Here is a 22176-nt window from a genome sequence, read left to right as displayed (position 1 = left end):
GAGAACCCTGTGGAAGAAGTAACGTTTCCTCATCTGGTCACAGTAGCTCATGGTCCACCAAGGCTAACAGTAGTTGAAGGCGTTTGTGTTGCCCTCCACTCTGAGGGGGTGGAGGGTTCTTTCAGCCTTCAGGGTCCTTACCCTGGATCCTGGCACAAGCTGGAAATCCTTCTTCTGCTGATCCGGGGCTGACCTTTTGGTGATGTGCCTCACGTCCGTGAGATGTTCCGGGAGAAAGTGATTATGACTCATCAATTCACCAGGGCTAGGTGACATGATCTCACTTCTGAAAACAGGGACAGAGATTAAGGGGCTCTCTTCTTTCTGGGAGAGATCCTTCCATTGTGACTTGTGTCATCCTGTTGACTGCTGTCGGGAACCAGGTACATTTCCTCTGCTGAATTGGGCCTCCCCCATTAGTCTAAGGACCTGAAGTTTCCAAGAGCTTCCCGTCTCATGCCTGAGCTCTGCCTGTAACCTCCCTTGGGCAACTGCGGAAGCGGGACATTCCATCTCTATTATGGAGTAGCCCATTGCCTCATGTCTCATAGAGGATACTTCCCTTGACACTGTCAGGCCTGGATTCTACCCCCTGCTGAAAAGCCAGCCTGTAAACCACGATCTCGCCTTTTAGAAACCCTGCAGGCAGAATCCAAGGCGGACTTGAATCTGTCAGTTCTTGCCTAGGACTCCATGGTAACGGCAGAGGAGGGGGCAGGTGTGGCCCTGTCAGTTACAGTGGACTGGTCCCCAGGAAGAGTCTCCTCTTGGACTCTGCGCCATTGCCGCGACTGCACTCTCTGCTAATCTGAGACTGGAGCCTTCAGACAAAATCCTCATCTTCCATGGCCATCAACTGAAAGTCCCTGTTAGCCACAAGCAGCCAGGACAATTTTGAACCTCACAGGGCTGACAACTGGGACGGGACCGTATGGGGAGCTACTCTTCTGGCTGGGTCCTTCCACCTTCCTTATTCAGGTTCATCACTGTCATTTCTATGAGAGCCTGAGACTCCTCCTCTACTCATCTGAGAACTCTGGGCCGAGACCAAGGCCCTCATGCCCCCTGAGAAGCCTGAAGCAGGGAGGGGATGCTCAGCCTCGAAGCTGTGTCTCCCTGTCACTTCCCCGATTTTCTGGGGTCTCGGTCTCCCAATCCTCTTGTACTAGCCCTCCTCTTGGTTCCTATCTCTGGGATTAAGGCTTCCTGGTAAATTCCACATCTCTTCAAAATCATGAGAAGGTACCACTCCGTAAACGTTGCAGAGCACGGATCCCTCTCCAGCAGTAATGTGAGATGGGGAAACTGTAGCACAGGGCCGGAGTCCTAGGACTTTGATGGGTTGTCTGTGGAAAAACATACGTTGAAGTACTCTTTGTCTACATCAGCCAGATGAAGTGCTCATGTAACTTCTGTTCTGAAGAATTTACTTTCAACAGGGGAGAGATTGTCCAGGAGGACTTTGCGAGCCCCTGACCTTTTGAGATTATCTGAGATTGCAAATGTAGATCACCATACCATCACAGAATACTGTCTGTTGGCTTGATTTACAGACAATAAAGAAACATGCAAGCCCAGGAAATACAGTGAGCCTCTCATTAGATGAATCCAGAGAGGCTCACAACAAGACACATCATAATTAAAATGCCAAATGTTAAGAACAAATCAGAGACTCTTACAAGTAGCAAGAGAAAAGCAGTTCGTTATCTACAAGGGAGTTCCCATGGGACTCATTTCAGCTGAGGTTCCACAGAAACTCTGCAGGTAGAAGGGATTGACAGGAAATATGCAAAGTGATGAAACTCAGAGACCTGCAACCAACACTCCTCTATCCAGCCAAGATATCATTTAGAATCAAAGGATAGATAAGAGCTTCCCAGACGAGGAAGACATAGAGGAGTGCGTCACCCCCATGCCACAATTACAAGAAATGTTAGAAGGATGAAGGGGAAGAATTTGAAGGAGGAAGAGGAGGAAGAGGCTGAGAAAAGAGAAGGAAGGAGAAGGAACGGGAAGAAAAAAGAAGAGAAAAGGAAGCAGAAGATCGAAGAAAAGCGATAAATATATGAATATTACAAATGGCAATAAGTACATACCTATCGACATTTACTGTAATTGTTAACAGATTAAACGCTCCAATGAAAGGACACAGGATGGTTCAGTGGATAGGAAAACAAAGGCCTTGAATATGCTGGGTACAAGAGACTCAGTTCAGATTGAAAGACACCTACAGACTGAAAGCAAAGGTGTGGGAAAAATGGTTCATCAAAATGAAAATGATAAAAAAAAAAAAAAGTCTGGTTAGCAATACTGAGATCAGACAAAATAGACATTAAAAGAAAGGGTAAAACAAGAGGTGAAGAAGGATCCTGTAATCCCACCTCGGGTATTCATCCCAAGAAACTCAAAACACTACTTTGAAGAGACAGGTGAATCCATATGTTCATTGCAGTATTCTTTACGAGTTTCAAGATATGGAGGCAACCTCGGTGTCCATCAATAGGCGAATAAAGAATGAAGAGCTGGTACATAGATACAGTAAAATATTAATGATTCAGCCAGAAACTAGATTGAAATCTTGCCATCTGCAACAACATGGATTGTCCTAGAGTGCAGAAAGTCAGAGAAGGACGAATGCCCTAAGATTTCACTTACCTGTCAAATCTAAACACCATAACAAATAAACAAGACAGAGCCAAACTCATAGACACAGAGAACCTTTTGACGGTTGCCAGATGGGAGGGGGCGTAGTGATGGGTGAAAAGGGGAAGGGATTAGGAGGTACAAATTGTTAGTCACAAAATAGCCATGGGGATGTAACGTACAGCATGGGGGATATAGTCAATAATATTGTAATAACGATGTATGGTCATATGGGTACTGGATTTACAGGGAAGATCAGTTCCTTACTTATATAAATGTCTGGTCACTGTGTTGTATACCTTAAATGAACACAATATTGCATACAAAGTGTAACCGAAAAATTTTAAAGCTTAGAAAAAAGAAATAAGGAGCATGCGTTGTGGCTCTGGGTGGGAGAGTAGAATAGTGGGCTTACAGTAATTTGGACGAGCCATCAAGTTTGAGCCTTGCACTTACTAGCCCCATGACTTTTGGCACATTACCAAACTCTAACTCTATGAGACGGGCTGCCCACTCTCCAGCAAGTCTGATCGGCCCTGTCTTCTACGACTGGTAGCATATATGTGATATAGAGAAAGCACCAGCTTCCATCACTGTGCCAGTCTTGTACTGAGACATTAGGCAATAGAAATATTGCTATGATTATCTTGACCTCAGAGGTTACCATTTATCCAGCTGGAATTTTTTGCTTGTTCGTTTGGTTGTTTTATTTACAGCATGTCGTGAAATATGCAGTGATCTAGAAAACGGAAAAACTCCCGGTGAGCCAAAATGGCACCTAGGCATGAAAGCTCAGGAATATGCTCTCTCCAACCCCTCTTTACCCTCCTTTTTACCTGTTCCTTATGAAGTAGAGCGGACCTCACCCTCTTTTGTAGCGATAGCTCCTCCTAGCCTGTATAATTGCTCGGGCACGGGCCGGGCCTTCTTTGACTAAACACCCCCAGGGCAAGCATGAAGACTTCCAAAGAGCTGATGCTCCAGTGATGACTGTGTAAAAGAAAAGCCATGAACAAAGAGGTACACGCACAATGCTTTATTTTCTCAAACATGCTTGAAGGACATAAGCAAACGCAGGTAACATCTTTTTAAATGTATAAAAAGAAAGACTAAATGGAGTAAAGCAATGCAAGAATAGAACCGCTTTTACTCTTTCACTCTCTATAGCTCTCTACATTCTGATCTCAACCCTTTTTTCTGTGGATTTATTTATATTTCCAAGGATATTGCTATCTTAAAGCCATGTTATCTTGTTCTAGACCACGGAAGCGTTTTGGGGATTTTCAATGCGTACTTTTTTTTTTATTATTATTTATGTACTCAACTGAAGAAATGTTTTGAATTTTTCTCCATCGTCTACACACACCCCTTCCTCCTACCCTCTGGTAACCACAAGTCCATTGTCCATGTCCATGAGTCTCTGTTTGTCCTGTTCATTTGTTGCTTTTAGGTTTAAATCCCACATATAAGTGATAACATGTGATTTTCAACTTTTTCTGTCTGGCTTTCAATGCCTATTTCCAAAAACAAAATCTTACTCCTAATCTTGACACATGGCAATGAATGTGTGATCCCTGCCATTCACACACTTACATACCTAATCTACATGAACTTCCTTTTGAGAGGAACACTGCTTGAAAATGCACAAAAGAGGCAAGACAATGACATACACATTCGTCGATATTAGGAACACAGCTTAACAGGCCTTTGCAACCGGAAAGTGAAGAATCCACCTCAGAGATCACTCGGGGGGAGGGTCGCGGCTGGACGTGGCCCTGGAGCGTGCTCTGGCTTTGTCGGTAGCCCCAGCCATGGTTGCCGCAGTGGCCCGGGCTCTCTCCTGCTCATCTCTCAAAATCTCTTCATAACGGGGTGGGAAGTCAGTGGAGACGGTATCTTTGACCTTGGACAAAAAGTCCAGGACTTTCGCCTTGGTGGTTTCAGCTTGGGCTCTTGGGCCCCACAGGAACTCGAAGCGTGGAGGATCACTGCCGGGCACCTGCCGGTACTCCAAGTAATTTTCCTGCACCAAATCTTGGGTGATAAGCTTCCTGGGCTCCCCGAAGATGAAGTGTGTCTTTCCAGCATAGACTCCAAAAATATTCAGGAGTTCCCAGATCTCCTCCTCAGAGGCGCGGTTGCCATTCAAGAAGATCAACCCCAGCAGAGGCATCAGAATCCCTTTTGTAGGAAATTGCCAGGCAAAGCTCACACTCCCTTCGCTGGTATCATCCAGCTTGCAGACAAGGGAATAGGAGTGACTGTTGGGCTTGACTTCCTTCACTTCCAGGCCGAAGAACAGATCCATGCGCTCAGAGGCTTTCTTGAGGATCTCGGGGAAGTGCTCCCTGTACCTTTTGTGGATGACTTTCAGCATGTCTCCCTTTTTAATGGGCTCATTCATTTTGTACTTACACAGCAGGTAGTTCGCCAATATACCCGCCTTCCTAGTTAGAAGATCTTGGCCTGAGCTCTCACTGCAATGTGCGGCCTGGGACTTTTTACTCTTCTGAACATGGCTCTTGCCACGTACATCAGATCTTTTGCACGAAACACCTGCAGTGGCACTGGTGGCAGCTGAGACACTTGCGGGTGCCTGGAGACTGCCAGCATCAGAAGAGCTCGAGGCACCATCCCCAGTAACAGGAGGGGAGGAGGCAGTGGCTTCTCCCTCTGCTGTCGCTGCCTGAGCACTCTTAAGACCTTGGGCCTCGGCTCTGTTCTGGCGGCGTTTCTCACGAGCACGGAGCTTACTCTTCTGACCGCGAGGCATGGTGGCTGAGGTCCCGGACAGCAGACAGGACTGTGGCCCAGTGGGCAGGTGAGTTCGCACCTGCTGGATAGAGAATGACCTGAGGTGAGCACCTCCGACAGGTAGGCTTCCCCGTGTCTTGACTGAAGGCCACCTTTGCAGGTTACCTTGAGGGCACTGCTCTGTGAACCCACAAGCTCCTGTGGGTTCCTGGCCATTCTGTCCCCTGACGGTCCTCTAGAACCATAGCACCCGTCGTGGGAGCCTCACCCTGAATCCCAGCCAAGGTGCCTTGGGTTTCCTTAGGTGAAGCGGGCACCGGCAGTGGGGCTCCCTGTGTTCTGGCCTCTGCGTTCGTCTGACTTCATCATCGGTATTATCCTTTATCCTGTCAACTCTGGGCAGAGCCTGGGCACCCTCCCCTCTGCCACTCTGACCTTGACACCTCAAAGATCCAAGGGACCCAGGAATACAAAATGAAAGTGGGAGCTTCAGTCCACCTCCCAATCAGGAGAAACCCAGTCCTGAGGGCTGAGTGGGGTCCTTTCTGCCCTGACTGCATTCAGATCCTAAGTTGTCCGTCAAGCACTTCACCGTGGGTCCTTGAAGGCGTGGCAGCACTCCCCTTTTGCTGACCCACGGGGCCTGCACGTTCAAACTAAGGACCTCACCTCCGTTAGTCCAGAAATTAAAGGTGAGGGCCATGCTCACCCTGACGGCCCTTCCCTGAGATTTCTTGGGCTGACATCAAAGGGCTGGGATACAGGCTTTGATATCCCCTTTATTCAGGGTGCTTGGTAACCTTCATTCCTCACTCAGACTCCTCAACTTGGGTCCCGGTACAGAACTCCTCATAGTAACAGCCACCCACCCTCATTCCCAATAGAATACAGTGAAGGGGACCTAATCTGACCAAACCTGGTCTGCCAAGACTGGGACCTGCTGCAAGCAGGTGGTGGCACTATGGCAGGTGGTCCCACACAGGATCCCAACTCAAGGTCGAAACTGGACTCTGATAGGGTCTAAGATTTCATCCTCTGCTGTCCTGGGGCCACGCCCCTCAGACCAAGACCCTCACTTCCCTGACCCCTGAGTGCGAACCGATGGGCACTTCTGCCTCACATCTACATCCTTGAGGTCAGACAGTGCTGAACATAGGAAAAATTCTCTGTGGCCCCACTGATTAGGTGTAGGTTCTCCCCATAGTCCTCAAGGGTCTCTCCATGAAACGTGGTGGAACAGAAATTTCTCCCTCCTCTGACCTGAGGTTGTCCCCGATGACCTGGTCACTTGCCTCCATGAGATGCTAGGGGAAGAAGTGAGAGCAGCTCCTCAGGTCAACAGGCCCAGGTCCCCAGGGCTGCAAACATAGCTGGGGCTTTATTGGCTCTTCTACATTCTGGGAGGGGTCCCCCATTCTCGCTCGGTGTCACAACCCGGAATCCTGTTACGGACTGGGTCCCGTTGGGCTTCCTCAATGCGACCAGGGCCCTTCCCTCCCTGACACCATCTCCACAGATAATGTGCGGACGCCCAGCCGGCCAGCTCTGCCCGGGGCCTCCGTGCTCACTTTGGGGGTTGTCGGGTACAGCCCACACCGCCGTTAGTCGCAGCTAGAGGGTAATTTAGCCGCTTTTTATCTGTTTCCTTTGCCTGGGGCCTCCCGGAGCTCACGCAGGGGCGCGGCTCCGCGCGGTGCCCTTCATGGGTAGAGGTCTGCTCACAAGCACTCGGGGCCCTCATTTCCCACCCAGTTCGGACGGGGATGTCCTCCATCTGTCCAATCGGGGTACTCCCGTAGAGGAAGCCCTTCTCCCTAACACACTCCAGGCCCAATTCAGGCCCCGTGCGGTCCGGCAGAGTCCGCTGGGGCCTCTCAGGGCCGGACCGCACGGGAGGGTTTCGGCGGGGGCACCTGCGCTATTGGGGCGGTGGCCTTCTCCCGTTCCCACGCGGGGATCTCACCTTGCCTGCAGATCAGACCCGCGAATCCACGACCCGCCGAACCAACGCCGCGCGCGCGCAGCAGGAAAAGGTCCTCGGCCCCCGCCCCGAAGCGGAAGTCAGGGAGTCCCCCCCGCCAGGGCGGTCCCGGATGTACGAGGGCTGACAGCTGGGGCGGGGCTCTGCGGGACCTCGTCGTTTGGGATTCGGTGGCCCGCAGGACGGAACTCGCTTTTGTGACTTCAGGGCCCGGGATTCCTGCTTCTAGAGTGACCTGAGTCTTCTGGGCCTCTACCGAGGGCCCCACCCTCCCGAGTCCCGGTGGGGAAGTGGGGGCGCACTGCTTATGACGTCTGCCCTGGGCCTCCCAGTGATGACGAAAAGGGCGGGACTGAGCCTCCCGCTTGGGGGCCAGATCCCGTCCTAGGCACCGAGGGTCCTCACCTAGACTCCGGTTATGGGCAAGGTTCCACCCTTTGCAGACGTGGGGTTCGAGCCTGTGACAAGGTCCTTCCCTCCCTGTGACCACACAGCTGGGGACTCCTCAGTGGTAGCTCCTCTGGTTCTCGCTCTGGACCCCTGTGCTTTCGCGGGCTACGCGGTTCTGCGCGGGTGCTTCCCTCATGTCTCATTCCGGGTCCTCACCTGCGTATTTCTCGGAGACTGGGACTCCTCCCTCTCCTGACCCGAGGTCATCCTCCCTGGGTGGGACTCACAAGTTCCTGGAAACCCTGAAGAATATGTGTCCGAGTGCTCAGGCAGACACCTTTGCTTGGCATGTTGCTCTCCCCACACCTCCTGTAAGGGGATCTTCATCATAGCTCCTGTCTCTTGATTAAAACCTTCCTGGGAAAGACCACCCCTTTGCCAACCGTGCCACTTAACAGCTTTGTGTATTTAGGCACATCACCCACCTCTGTGTGCCTCGGGCTTTTCATCTGTGCAGTGGGTTTGGTTAGCTCTGACTCAGGGCCTGGCGGAATGAATAGAATGCATGCAGAGGGCCTGCATTGAGATTTTAAAGGATGCCGGTTCTTTTATGATTCTTCCGTTCCTTGGAGTTTCAGTCCCCTCACGGACACTTAGTTTTTTTAACCCAGGAGATGTCCGAGAATATCAGCGCTCCAGGACAGGGAAAACGCTATCACGCAAAATACTGCTTACCAGGGAGAGTTAAGTCAAATTTCCCCCATCAGAGTACGTCATTCGATGTCGAGGTGAGGCAGACTTCCTCTGTGGATAGAGCAGAAAGCTTCTAAAATATGTTTCCCGGACCAAACCTGGCAACACTTAAGGGCGGTCCCTCTGGCCTACCATCCGGGGCGGGGCTCTGTGGGACCCCATGGGCGAGGTCTCGGTGGTCTCTAGACCCTCGCTCGGGGTCCTCACTCAGGGTCCTCGGTCAGAGCCTGGGACTCCTCCTTCGCTGACCCAAGCGCGCCAGGCCCCACACGAAGCCCTCACCGTCCTGAGTCTCCAGGGATGTAGTCAGGACGCTCGGCTTCCGAAGACATCTGCCTGGGGCCTTGCGTGCCCAACGAGCGGGGCGGGACTCTGCGGGGCACCCTCTGCAGGCGAGAGGTCCTCTCCTTGGCGCTGAGTGTCCCCACCCGGACTCCGGTTATGGCCACGAATCCCCGCTCTGCAGAAGTGGGACCCGACCCTGTCAGACGAGGCCCTTCCTTCGCTGAAGTCAACCGGGCAGAAGTGCGGCGGCTTAGCAGCCTCATAGCTGCGGCCGGCGCCTTTCACGGTCGAGGGCAGGATTGGGGATCTTTGAAAGCCCCTCATTTGTGGGACGAGCGATTCCCTGTTTCGACCGTCCGGGCCCTCACCTCGCTCATGGCCAGTGCCGGGATTCCACCCTCCCTCATATGAGCTTACTCTGCTCCCACCGAGGTCCATCCCACCCTGAGCCCTCCCAGGCGGAAGTTAGCATGAGCTACATTAGGGCCCGGATGTTTGGGTCCCGACAAGGTGACAGCAGAGTTGTGTCTCTATGGAATGTCACTGTTCTGGAGTCAGTGGTCCCCACATTCCTAATTCGGGATCCTCAACTTGAAATTTCCCCAACCCAGAATCCTCCCTCTCCTGACCCGAGGCCACTGCCCCGAGGCCACGGCTTTCCCCTGGCTGAGAACTCTGGGTGTCCAGGAGTGGATGCAGCCTCTGACCTCTCATTGCTTGGAATTCATTTTGCAGTAAGGACAAAACAAACGTGAATTAAGGGGCACAAAGTTGGCCTCAGGCTGCGGGGAATTGAAGAGTGTGGGCTTTAGACTAAGTCGAATCGAGGGTCTGGTTCCATGCCTGTCACTACCCAGTCATGTGAACTTTGGCAGATTTTTAAACTCTGTGAGCGAGCTTCAGGCTCCTTATCTGTGAACTGAACTTGAGGAGCCCTGCCACTTCAACTTCTGGAACGTGAGTAGGAAATGTAAAGCGCCTGCTGCAGTGTCTGCCACGTATCACATTCGTCCGTTCTGATGCCCGGTAGCCGCACGTTGAAATGAAAGGCTTTACTTCCCTTAGACCTGGTATGATGGGGTGAGGGGGAGCCTCGCCCGATAGCCCTGCGGACCTTTCTCCAGCTGATATCAACGGGCGGGAGCCGACTCTCTCCGGTACTCTCTATTCGGTGTTGGTCGGATCCCTCAGTCCTGACTCAAGCTCCCCGATTTGACACCTTTCATGGCGCAAGACTCCCCTCTTTCTTGCCTTTAAGCCTGTCTAGTAACTAGCAAGATCCACACCACCTGTGGTCCAGCAGGAAGAATTTAGGATGGCCTTATGTGGTCATAGCTGCTCACGGTCTCAAAGAATGAAAGGTGTGGCAGGTATGTTCAGGCACTGTAAGGCATGGTTCCACTCGGGGATCCAACTCAAGTGCTACATTGACTTCTGGGCAGGTGTGAGATTCCTACGTGTGTTGACATCGAAATGCCACCGTCAGATCAAAACCATCGCTTCCCTGTCACTTGTTCCTGAGTGGGAACCGATGGGCCCCTCTGTCAGACATCTCTGCCCTTGGCCTCCTAGAACTGGCAGTGGGAAGTTTTATTTTGGCCACTGATGATGCGGGTGGCGTTCCCACTCTTCACTGTCCTCACCCTGTTTCCTGGCACAAACTGCAAATATTCCATCCTATCCCTTCACACTAAGGACCCCAATTCCCTGAAAACGTTGAGGAAGAGGTGACATTTCCTCATTGGCCACAGTAGCCCCTGATTCACCAAGGCTAACAGTGGTGGAAGGAATCTGTGTTGCCCCCGACTCTGATGAGGTGGAGGGTCCTTTCACCCTTGCGAGTCCTTACCTTGGATCCTGGCACAAGCTGGAAATCCTCCTTCTGCCGACACAGGCTGCCCTCTTTGAAGATGTGCCTCCCGTCCATGAGATGTTCTGGGAGAAAGTGAGTACGTCTCGTCAAGTCACCAAGACTAGGCGACATGGTCTCAATTCTGACAACGGGGACAGGGCCTAAGCGGCCCTCTTCTCTGTGACTGTGTGTCATCCTACCGACTGCTGTCTGGAACCAGGTACCTTTCCTTTGCTGAACCGAGCCTCACCCATTAGTCCAAGGACTTGAAGTCTCAGAGAACATTCCCTTTCTGGAAAGGAGGGTTAATCTTGGCCTGAGCTCTGCCTGTGATCTGCCATGGGCAACTGCAAAGCGAGACGTTCCATGGACATATCTGTTATGGAGTAGCCCATTGCCTCATCTCTCATAGATTATCTTTTCCTTGACACCCTCAGGCCTGGATTCCACCCTCTGCTGAAAAGCCGGCCTGTAAAACACAATCTCACCTTCTCGAAACCCTGCAGGCAGAATCCGAGTCGGACTCGAACCCGTCAGCTCTTGTCTGGGCCTCCCATGGTAACGGCAGACGAGGGCTTAGGTGTGGCCCTGTCAGCTGTGGTGGACTGGTACCCATGCAGGGTCTCCTCTTGGTCTCTGCATCATTGCTGGGACCACACTGTCTGCTGATCTGAGACTAGAGCCTTCAGACAAAATCCTCACCTTCCATGGACGTCAACTGAAAGTCACTGTTAGACACAAGCTGCCAGGACTGTTCTGAACCTCACAGGGCTGACAACTGGGACGAGACTTTATGGCATGCTACTCTTCTGGCTGGGTCCTTCCACCTTCCTCATTCAGGTTCATCAATGTCATTTCTATGAGAAGCCTGAGACTCCTCCTCTACTCATCTGAGATCTCTGGCCTGAGACCAAGGCTCTCACGCCCCTGAACAGCCTGTTGAAGAAGGGATGTGATGCTGAGCATCAAAGCTGTGTTTGAGGATGCGTGTGAGTTCAATGTGGCCCGTCTCCCTGTGCCCCCTCTACGCCCGCCCTCCAATATTCTGAGGTGTTGGTCTCCCAATCCTCTTGTGCCAACCCTCGTCTTGGTTCCCATCTCTTGGATTAAAGGTTTCCTGGTAAATTCCACATCTCTTCAGACTCTTGAGAAGGTACGACTCTGCAATCCTTACAGACCATGGGTCCCTCTCCAGGAGAAATCTGAGATGGGGAAACGGTAGCACAGGGCCAGAGCCCAGGTCACTTGGTGTGTTGTCCAGGGTAGGAAATACATTGACTATTACTTGTCTACATCAGCCAGATGAAGAGGCTCACGTGACTTCTGTTCTGATAGATTTACTTTCAAAAGGGGAGAGATTGTCCAGGAGGACTTTGAGAGCACCTGATCTTTTAGTTTCTCAAACATTGCAAATGTAGATGATCAAAGAGTCACGGAATCTGTCTCTTGCATTGATTTACACACAGTGACAGTACACCCAATCCCAGAAAGTGCAGACAGCCCCATATTAGAGGAACCCAGATAGGATCACAAGATATATCATAATTAAAATGCCAAATGTTAAAAAGGAAGAGAGAATCTTACAAGCAGCAAGAGAAAAGCAGTTAGGTATCTACAACGGAGCACCCATAGACTGATTTTTGCTGATTTCTCCACAGAAACTCTGCAGGCAGAAGGGACTGGCAGGAAATATTCAAAGTGGTGGAAAGCAGAGACCTGCAACCAACACTCTTCTACTCAGCAAGGGGATCATTTAGAATCAAAGGACAGATAAGAGCTTCCCAGACAAGGAAGGGATAAAGGAGTTCATCAGCACCTTGCCACAATTACAAGAAATGTTAGAAGGATGAAGAAGAAGAAGATGGAGGAGGAGGAGGAGGAGGAGGAGGAGGAAGAGGTGGAGGAAAGAGTAGGAAGGAGAAGGAATGGGAAGAAAAGAGAAGAAGAAAGAAGGAAGCAGAAAATGGAGGAAAAAGAATAAATATATGAATGTTAAAATAGCAATAAGTACATACCCGTCACGATTTACTTTAAGTGTTAAGAGATTAAATACTCCAGTCAAAAGACATAGAATGGCCCAATGGATGTGAAACAAGGCCCTCGCATATGCTGGGCACGAGAGACTCACTTCAGATTGAAGGACACCCAAAGAAATGATAAAAGACAGGGTATCAAAATGGAAATGCTAAGAACAACAACAACAAAGGCTGGGTAGCAATGCTTAGGTCAGACAAAATAGACATTAAAAGAAAGGCTATAACAAGAGACTAAGAATGACCCAGTAATCCCACCTCTGGGTATTCATCCCAAGAAACCGAAATTGAAGAGACATATGAATCCACATGTTCGTTATTTACAATTGTCAAGACACGGAGGCAACCTCGGTGTCCATTAATAAATGACTAAAGAAAGAAGAGCTGGTACATAGATGCAGTAAAATATTAATGACTCAGCCAGAAACAAGACCGAAATTTTGCCATCTGCAACAACATGGATGGTCCTACATTAGAGAAAGTCAGAGAAGGACAAATGCCATAAGAGTTCACTTACACGTGAAGTCTAAACACCAAAACAAATAAACAAAACGGAATCAAACTCGTAGATACAGAGAACCTATGGATCTTGCCCGATGGGACTGGGGAGGGGGCACAGTGATGGGTGAAAAGAGGAAGGGATCAAGTGGTACAAACCGATAGTTACATAATAGTCATGGGGATGTAACGTACAGCATGGGGAATATAGTCAATAATATTTTAAAAACTATGTATGGTCCGATGGGTACTGGATTTAGAGGGAAGAGCAGTTCCTCAGTTTTAGAAATGTCTGGTCACAGTGTTGTATACCTTAAACTAATACAATATTGCAAACAAAATGTAACTGAAAAACTGAAAAAATCCTTAGAAAAAAGAATAAGGGTCACAGGTTGCGTCTCACGGTGGGAGAGTAGAATAGTGGGCTTACCATAATTAAGACCAGCCGTCTACATTGATCCTTACCATTTACTAGCCCCATGACTTTTGGCACATTACAAACTCTAAGTCTATGAGACAGGCTGTCCACTGTCCAGCGAGTCTGATCGGCCCTGTCTTCTGAGACTGGTAGCATATATGTGATCTAGAGAAAGCACCTGTCACTGTGCCTGTCTTGTATTGAGACATTAGGCAATAGTAAATATTTCTATGATTATCTTGACCTCAGAGATTACCATTCATCCAACTGGGATTTCTTTTTTCATTTCTTTTTCTTCCATTTTTCTTTTTTGACATCTAAGGCATGTCATGAAATATGCAGCGATCTGGGGTGGGGGGGGGACCTCCCAGTGGGCGAAAATGCCCCTTAACAATGAAAGCTCAGTAATCTGCTCTCTCTAACCCCTCTTTACTCTCCTTTGAACCTGTTCCTTATGAAGTAGAGCAGACCTCACCCTCTTTTGTAACGATAGCTCCTCCTAGCCTGTATAATTATTCAGGAAAGGGATGGGCCTTCTTTGACTAAACACCCCCAGGGCAAGCATGAAGACTTCCAAAGAGCTGATGCTCCATTAATGACCGTGTAAAAGAAAGCCATGAACAAAGAGGTACACGCACAGTGCTTTATATTCTCAAACATGCTTGACGAACATTAGCAAAGCCAGGTAACATCTTTTAAATGTATAAAAGGAAAGACGAAATGGAGTAAGGCAATGCAAAGCTGACCACGTGTGTGTGTCTCTCTCTCTCTATATATAGATAGATAGATAGATAGATAGATAGATAGATAGATAGATAGACAGATATAATATGTATTTAGATAGATAGATAATATATAGCTATATTATAGATATACATGTTTCTATATTCTGATCCCAAATCTTTCTGTGTGTAGTTATTTATATTTCCAAGGATACTGCTGTCTTAAAGATATGTTACCTTGTTCTACATCACAAAAGGAATTTTATGGATTATCAGTGCATATTTCAAAACCAAAATCTTACTCCTAATCCTGACACACGGCAAGGAACGTGTGATCTGTGTCGTTCACGACTTAAATTCTGAATGTACATAAACTTTCTGTTGAAAAGAACACTGTTTGAAAATGCAAAAAAAGACAAGATACACATTCGTCGATATTAGGAACATAGTTTAACAGGTCTTTCTAACTAGAAAGTGAGGAATCCACCTCAGAGCTCACTCGTGGGGAGGGTCGCGGCTGGACGTGGCCCTGGAGCGTGCTCTGGCTTTGTCAGTAGCCCCAGCCATGGTTGCCGCAGTGGCCCGGGCTCTCTCCTTCTCATCTCTCAAAAGCTCTTCATAATGGGGCGGGAAGTCAGTGGGGAAGGTATCATTGACCTTGCATAAAAAGTCCAGGACTTTCCCCTTGGTGGTTTCAGCTTGGGCTCTTGGGCCCCACAGGAACTCGAAGCGTGGAGGATCACTGCCGGGCACCTGCCGGTACTCAAGGTACTTTTCCTGCACCAAATTCTGGGTGATAATGTCCCTGGGCTCCCCCAAGATGAAGTGTGTCTCTTCATCGTAGACACCCAAAATATTCAGGAGTTCCCAGATCTCCTCCTCAGAGGCGCGGTTGCCATTCAAGAAGATCAAACCCAGCAGAGGCATCAGAATCACTTTTGTAGGAAATCGCAAGGCATTGCTCGTACTCTCATCCCTGCTGTCATCTAGCTTGCAGACAAGGGAATAGGAGTGACCGTTGGGCTTGACTTCCTTCAATTCTAAGCCAAAGACAAGATCCATGCGCTCAGAGGCTTTCTTGAGGATCTCGGGGAAGTGCTCCCTGTACCTTTTGTGGATGACTTTCAGCATGTCTCCCTTTTTAATGGGCTCATTCATTTTGTACTTACACAGCAGGAAGTGCATCAACATACCCGCCTTCCTAGTTAGAAGGTCGTGGCCCGAGCTCTCACTGGAAGGTGCAGCCTGGGAATTTTCACTCTTCTGAACACGGCTCTTGGCACGTACGTCAGATCTTCTGCACGAAACACCTGCGGCGGCACTGGCGGCAGCCGAGACACGTGCAGGTGCCTGGAGACTGCCAGCGACAGAAGAGCTCGAGGCACCATCCCCAGTAACAGGAGGGGAGGAGGCAGTGGCCTCTTCCTCTGCTGTCGCTGCCTGAGCACTCTTAAGACCTTGGGCCTCGGCTCTGTTCTGGCGGCGTTTCTCACGAGCACGGAGCTTACTCTTCTGACCGCGAGGCATGGTGGCTGTGGTCCCGGACAGCAGACAGGACTGTGGCCCACTGGGCAGGGGATTTCGCACCTGCTGGATAGAGAATGACCTGAGGTGAGCACCTCCGACAGGTAGGATCGCCCTTGACTTCACCGAAGGCCTCCTTTACAGGTTACCCTGTGGGCACTGCTCTGGGAACCCACAAGGCTCCTGTTCTCCTGGCCACTCTGTCCCCTGACAATCCCCTAGGAGAACCATAGCACCCATCGTGAGAGCCTCACCCTGCCTCCTACTCACCCTGCCCTGGGTTTATTCAGGTGACGGCAGGCGCCGGCAGTGGGGGCCCCTGTGTCTGCCCCGTGCGGTCCTCTGAGTTCATCTTCTCTATTATCCTGTCTACACTGGGCAGGAACTGGGTACGCTCGCCTCTACCACTCTGACAGTGACACCTCAGATACCAAGGGACCTAGGTATATAAATGAAAGGCGGGTGCCTCAGTCTACCTCCCAATGACCCCTAATTGGGGACGTACTGTGCTGATGGCTGAGCAGGATCCTTTCTGTCCTGAGTGCGTTTGGATCCTCAGTTGTCAGTCAAGCTCCTCACCGTGGGTCCTTGCAAGGCTTGGCAGCACTCCCCTTTAACTGAACGGTGTGGCTGCCTTCACACTAAGAGCCTCACCTCCCTCAGTCCTGATATGAAGAGTGAGGGGCATGCTCACCCTGACGGCCCTCCCCTGAGATTTCTTGGGCGGACATCAAAGGGTCGGGATACATGCTTCTATGATGTCCCCTTTATTCACGGTTGCTTGATAACCTTGAGTCCTTACTCAGATTCCTCAACTTGGGTCCAGGTACAGAACTGCTCATAGTAAGAGCCAATCGCTCTCAGTCCCAATAGGAGACAGTGAAGGGGACCTTATCTGACCAAGCCTGGTTTCCCAAAAGTGGGAGCTGCTGCAAGCAGGTGGAGGCCCTATGGCAGGTGGTCCCACACATGATCCCAACTCAAGGTCAAAATTGGACTCTGATAGGGTCTAAGATTTCTCCCTCTGCTGGTGTGGGACCACACCCCTCAGACCAAGACCTTCACTTCCCTGTACCTCGAGTGGGGACTGATGGGCACTAATGACCGACACATATATCTTTGAGGTCAGCCAGTGTCGAAAACAGAGAAAATTCACCGTGGCCCCCTTGATACGGTGGGGGACATTCGCACAGTCCTCAAGTTCTCTCAATGAAACCTGCCTTAACACTAAATTCTGACTCTTCTGACCTGAGATTGTCCCCTTTGACTGCGTCTCCTGCCTCCATGAGATGCTCGGGTAAGTGAGAGCAACTCCTGAGGTCAACATGCCCGAGGCCCCAGGGCTGCAAACACAGCTGGGGTTTTATGTGGCCCCCTTTCTGGGAGGGGTCCCCCATCCTCGCTCGGCGTCACAACCCGGAATCCTGTTACGGACTGGGTCCCGTTTGTCGCACTGGGCTTCCTCCACGCGACCAGGGCCCTTCCCTCCCTGACACCATCTCCACAGACAATGTGCGGACGCCCAGCCGGCCAGCTCTGCCCGGGGCCTCCGTGCTCACTTTGGGGGTTGTCGGGTACAGCCCACACCGCCGTTAGTCGCAGCTAGAGGGTAATTTAGCCGCTTTTTATCTGTTTCCTTTGCCTGGGGCCTCCCGGAGCTCACGCAGGGGCGCGGCTCCGCGCGGTGCCCTTCATGGGTAGAGGTCTGCTCACAAGCACTCGGGGCCCTCATTTCCCACCCAGTTCGGACGGGGATGTCCTCCATCTGTCCAATCGGGGTACTCCCGTAGAGGAAGCCCTTCTCCCTAACACACTCCAGGCCCAATTCAGGCCCCGTGCGGTCCGGCAGAGTCCGCTGGGGCCTCTCAGGGCCGGACCGCACGGGAGGGTTTCGGCGGGGGCACCTGCGCTATTGGGGCGGTGGCCTTCTCCCGTTCCCACGCGGGGATCTCACCTTGCCTGCAGATCAGACCCGCGAATCCACGACCCGCCGAACCAACGCCGCGCGCGCGCAGCAGGAAAAGGTCCTCGGCCCCCGCCCCGAAGCGGAAGTCAGGGAGTCCCCCCCGCCAGGGCGGTCCCGGATGTACGAGGGCTGACAGCTGGGGCGGGGCTCTGCGGGACCTCGTCGTTTGGGATTCGGTGGCCCGCAGGACGGAACTCGCTTTTGTGACTTCAGGGCCCGGGATTCCTGCTTCTAGAGTGACCTGAGTCTTCTGGGCCTCTACCGAGGGCCCCACCCTCCCGAGTCCCGGTGGGGAAGTGGGGGCGCACTGCTTATGACGTCTGCCCTGGGCCTCCCAGTGATGACGAAAAGGGCGGGACTGAGCCTCCCGCTTGGGGGCCAGATCCCGTCCTAGGCACCGAGGGTCCTCACCTAGACTCCGGTTATGGGCAAGGTTCCACCCTTTGCAGACGTGGGGTTCGAGCCTGTGACAAGGTCCTTCCCTCCCTGTGACCACACAGCTGGGGACTCCTCAGTGGTAGCTCCTCTGGTTCTCGCTCTGGACCCCTGTGCTTTCGCGGGCTACGCGGTTCTGCGCGGGTGCTTCCCTCATGTCTCATTCCGGGTCCTCACCTGCGTATTTCTCGGAGACTGGGACTCCTCCCTCTCCTGACCCGAGGTCATCCTCCCTGGGTGGGACTCACAAGTTCCTGGAAACCCTGAAGAATATGTGTCCGAGTGCTCAGGCAGACACCTTTGCTTGGCATGTTGCTCTCCCCACACCTCCTGTAAGGGGATCTTCATCATAGCTCCTGTCTCTTGATTAAAACCTTCCTGGGAAAGACCACCCCTTTGCCAACCGTGCCACTTAACAGCTTTGTGTATTTAGGCACATCACCCACCTCTGTGTGCCTCGGGCTTTTCATCTGTGCAGTGGGTTTGGTTAGCTCTGACTCAGGGCCTGGCGGAATGAATAGAATGCATGCAGAGGCCTGCATTGAGATTTTAAAGGATGCCGGTTCTTTTATGATTCTTCCGTTCCTTGGAGTTTCAGTCCCCTCACGGACACTTAGTTTTTTTAACCCAGGAGATGTCCGAGAATATCAGCGCTCCAGGACAGGGAAAACGCTATCACGCAAAATACTGCTTACCAGGGAGAGTTAAGTCAAATTTCCCCCATCAGAGTACGTCATTCGATGTCGAGGTGAGGCAGACTTCCTCTGTGGATAGAGCAGAAAGCTTCTAAAATATGTTTCCCGGACCAAAGACTTACCCCCTTCTCAGCTGCTTTTCTTCCATAGCCACTTCTTCTTTCGTTCATTCCAGCAGCAGCAACAATCTAGACCTTGCCCAGAGGCTGCCAAATTATATACAAGGGAAACTGTTTGAACACCTTTCTTTAGGGAACGGACTCAGTCTCCCCCAACTCAGGGCAAAGAGTGGCAGACCAGCGAAATCTGGGCATCCCCGCTCCAGGGATTATCACCCATATTTCCCAGAAACTCCCTGGAGACGATGTGCATGAAATATCTAATTGGCACACCGTGTTCCCCGGCACTGGGACAAGAGCACAGCACCCGTTCCTTCCCAGTTCTTGGTGATTTCTCGGTGGTTTCATCAGAATTTCAAAGTAACTCGTAAGTGCAGTTTCCCACACGAGGCTTAGACTTTGAACTATGCGGGCCACCATCTATGCGAGTGTGAGGCCCCTGCTCGCGACTTTCACAACTTCTTTTAGCCCACCGTGCAGCTAAATAAAATGCCCTCCCGCTCGGGGCCTTCTATGTTCCCAAGGTCCAGTGGTACTGCCTTGCCTCAGGGCATTTACGCTTGAGTGCTCTCATCTGGAGCCACCTGTCTCCGATCCCGTGCTGTCTTTTCATTTGCGCTTTGGGTCTCAGAGTGTATATCGCCCTTTTCCTATTATGAGAGCTGCTCGTCGACTCTATAATGCGCGGCTAGGTCTTCCTTTGCTCAGCTCTGCCAGCACTAGCATGGAGCGTTCGTAGAGTAGATGCTTAATTACCATCTGGGGAATAAGTGAACCTAATACATTATGATTTAATTCAACATTCTTGAAGTAGCTAAGAACATACCGTAAGTTACGACTTTATAAAACACAGAATAAAAGGCATTGGGAAGCCCAATATTTGCGATCTTACATTTTTTCCCCTCTATGTCTTCATTCTCTTTATTTTACTGATTTATTTATTCACCAGTTCAAGGAGGTGCTTATTCCAATGCCATGTTATCTGGCACCAGATTCCTAAGAAAGAAGGAAGTTTTCCCCATTGGTTTTACAGAACGGGAAAACTCTTAACTCTTCAACCTGAGAAACAACCATGAGTGCGACCCATATATTTCATTACTTAGATCATAATACTAGATTAACCTTTATCTAGAACTTACTCCACTGAAAAGGATGAAAAGGTAACAACACAGATCAATCTCCAAACACCCACACAGAACGGGAACCCAAGGGTGCGACCCCCTGCATTCCCTCGCTCACAGTCTGCTCTCCGCTCCTTGGACCGCTGACTGCTCTTTGCAAGCAGAAAGTGAAGAATCTGCACCCACTTCAGGAGGTGTCGGACGCCCTGCTGTGCCTGGGCCCGGATCATTCGCTGCCACGGTATTGGGGTCAGCCGTTAGTGGGACTGTGGCCCGGACTCTCTCTTCCTCATCGCGCAAAGCCTCTTTGTGCCAGGATGCGAAGGCACTGGGGACCGTACGATTGATCTTGGCGAAAAACCCCAGGAACCTCATCTTGCTGGTCTCAGCGTGGACTCTCCGACCCCACAGGAACTCGTAGTGTGCTGGATCTCTGTGGGCACCTGCCGGTACCCCAGGAACTTAAGCTTCACCAGATCTTGGTTGATGAGCTTCTTGGGCTCCCGAAAGACGAAGTGTCTCTTTCCGGCGTGCACCCTCATCTTATTCAGAAATTCCCAGATCGCCTCCTCAGTGGCGCAGTCGCCATTCATGAAGATCGGGCCCAGGAGATTCATCAGGAGACTGGTCTTGGGGAATCTGCCGACACGGTTCACCCGCCCATTTTTGGGCAGATCCATTTTGCTGACGGGGAGGATATAGGAATGATGTGGAGAATCCACTTTCTTTAGGTCGATGCCAAATACCACCTCCATGCTGAAAGATGCTCTCTAGAGGACCTCAAAGAAGTGATTTTTGTAGTTCTTCCCGACTATGTTCAGCTTATGTGTTTTTGTAGCTGGCCTTTTCATTTTGTAGATCTGCAGCAGGAAGAGCACCAACATACTGGTCATCTTGCTTAGAGGATCTCGTGCATTCTGCACTCTGGAAGGTGGGGCCCGGTAGGAACTTGCTTCTTCTCCATTGTGCCGTTGGCGCCCTCGCATGATCTTGTGCGAGAAACACCCACAGACATGGAGATGGATGACTGGGCTCTCCGGGGCCCTTTACCAGGTCTACGTGACCTAGTAGCAGGCTTTCCGTGCACAACGGCTCCCAAAGGAGGAGGTGGCGCGGAGGGGAGTGCTTTCCCCTTGGCAGCTCTGAGAACCTGGGTCGCACCTCGGGCCTGGTGGCCTTTCTCATGGATTCGCAGCTTTCTCTTCTGACCCGGAGGCATGATGACTGGGAAAATGACAGCGGGCAGGAGTGCAGGTAGGACAGCAGGTGTTCCGGGCATGAGAGGAGAGAGGATGAGAGGCTGTGAGCACCTTCATCAGGGATATACCTCCACGACATTAAGAAGGCCACTTCTGCAGGTTCCCTTGAGGACAGTGCTCTACGAATCCACAGGGCTCCTGGTCTGACGGACCTGTCCTTTGAGAAATGGGTTGAAATCCTGAAAGTGAGCCTTAGGTCTCAGTCTGCCAGGCCTGCCTGCTGCTTACTGGAGTGAGAGCAGAAGCAGATGGTATAGTCCTTGAAGTGTTCCCTCCCCTGTGGAGTGTGGGGGTCTTCGCAGTTCACATTCAATGCCATCATATCCATTTTTGGCAGGGTCTGGGCGCCCTCCTCTGTGCTGCTCTAAATTTATACCTCGAATGTAGGTCCTCGTCTTCTTGGGGCATCTCAAGAGGAACATCAGGGGTGCCTCAAACCCCTGCCCCCGCCAGGGGACACCCCCCGCTGACCGCTCCATGAAACTCACTGTCGTGGCACCTCGCGTTCCTCAGGCCTCACTCCGGGTCCTCATCTTCACTCTAGGGAAGGCTTGGGACAGCCACTTCTGCTGATCTGACATCCCTCTACTCCGACAAAGGTCTCAGGAGCACAATACCATCAAAAGAAAAGAGGGTTTATTTACACTTGACTTCCATGTCTGGTCCCATCAGTGCTGCAAACAAGGAGGGGGACTCTCCATTGTCTTCTCTGGTTGTGCGGTGATTGA

The 22176-nt window shown here is 51.1% G+C and overlaps 3 protein-coding genes across 3 annotated transcripts; all 3 read right to left on the bottom strand.

Annotated features, from left to right (window-relative positions):
- Nucleotides 1–4384: 4384 nt before the first annotated feature.
- On the bottom strand, nt 4385–5416 carry LOC120607084 (melanoma-associated antigen B1-like). The gene has a single exon (XM_039868693.1). It carries the CDS (start codon nt 5414–5416, stop codon nt 4385–4387), a length of 1032 nt encoding a protein of 343 aa, XP_039724627.1.
- Nucleotides 5417–14824: 9408 nt separating this feature from the next.
- LOC120607083 (melanoma-associated antigen B2-like) lies at nt 14825–15856 on the bottom strand. Its single transcript, XM_039868691.1, has one exon. The coding sequence runs from the start codon at nt 15854–15856 to the stop codon at nt 14825–14827; it is 1032 nt and encodes a 343-aa protein (XP_039724625.1).
- A 4447-nt stretch (nt 15857–20303) lies between these two features.
- On the bottom strand, nt 20304–21408 carry LOC120607082 (melanoma-associated antigen B3-like). The gene is given in 3 exon segments (XM_039868690.1): nt 20304–20623; nt 20626–21138; nt 21141–21408. Coding segments are annotated over 3 exon segments (1101 nt in total).
- Between the last annotated feature and the right edge of the window lie 768 nt (nt 21409–22176).

This window comes from Pteropus medius, unplaced genomic scaffold (genome assembly GCF_902729225.1).
Source record: "Pteropus medius unplaced genomic scaffold, Ma_sr-lr_union100, whole genome shotgun sequence".
Lineage (NCBI taxonomy): Eukaryota > Metazoa > Chordata > Mammalia > Chiroptera > Pteropodidae > Pteropus > Pteropus medius.
The sequence above is the reverse complement of the archived record's forward strand: the minus strand, read 5'-3'. Positions and strand labels throughout refer to the sequence as shown.

Excerpts from the sequence above, each read along its gene's own strand:
- LOC120607083 (XM_039868691.1), bottom strand. The coding sequence starts at position 15,856 with ATGCCTCGCGGTCAGAAGAGTAAGCTCCGTGCTCGTGAGAAACGCCGC.
- LOC120607084 (XM_039868693.1), bottom strand. The coding sequence starts at position 5,416 with ATGCCTCGCGGTCAGAAGAGTAAGCTCCGTGCTCGTGAGAAACGCCGC.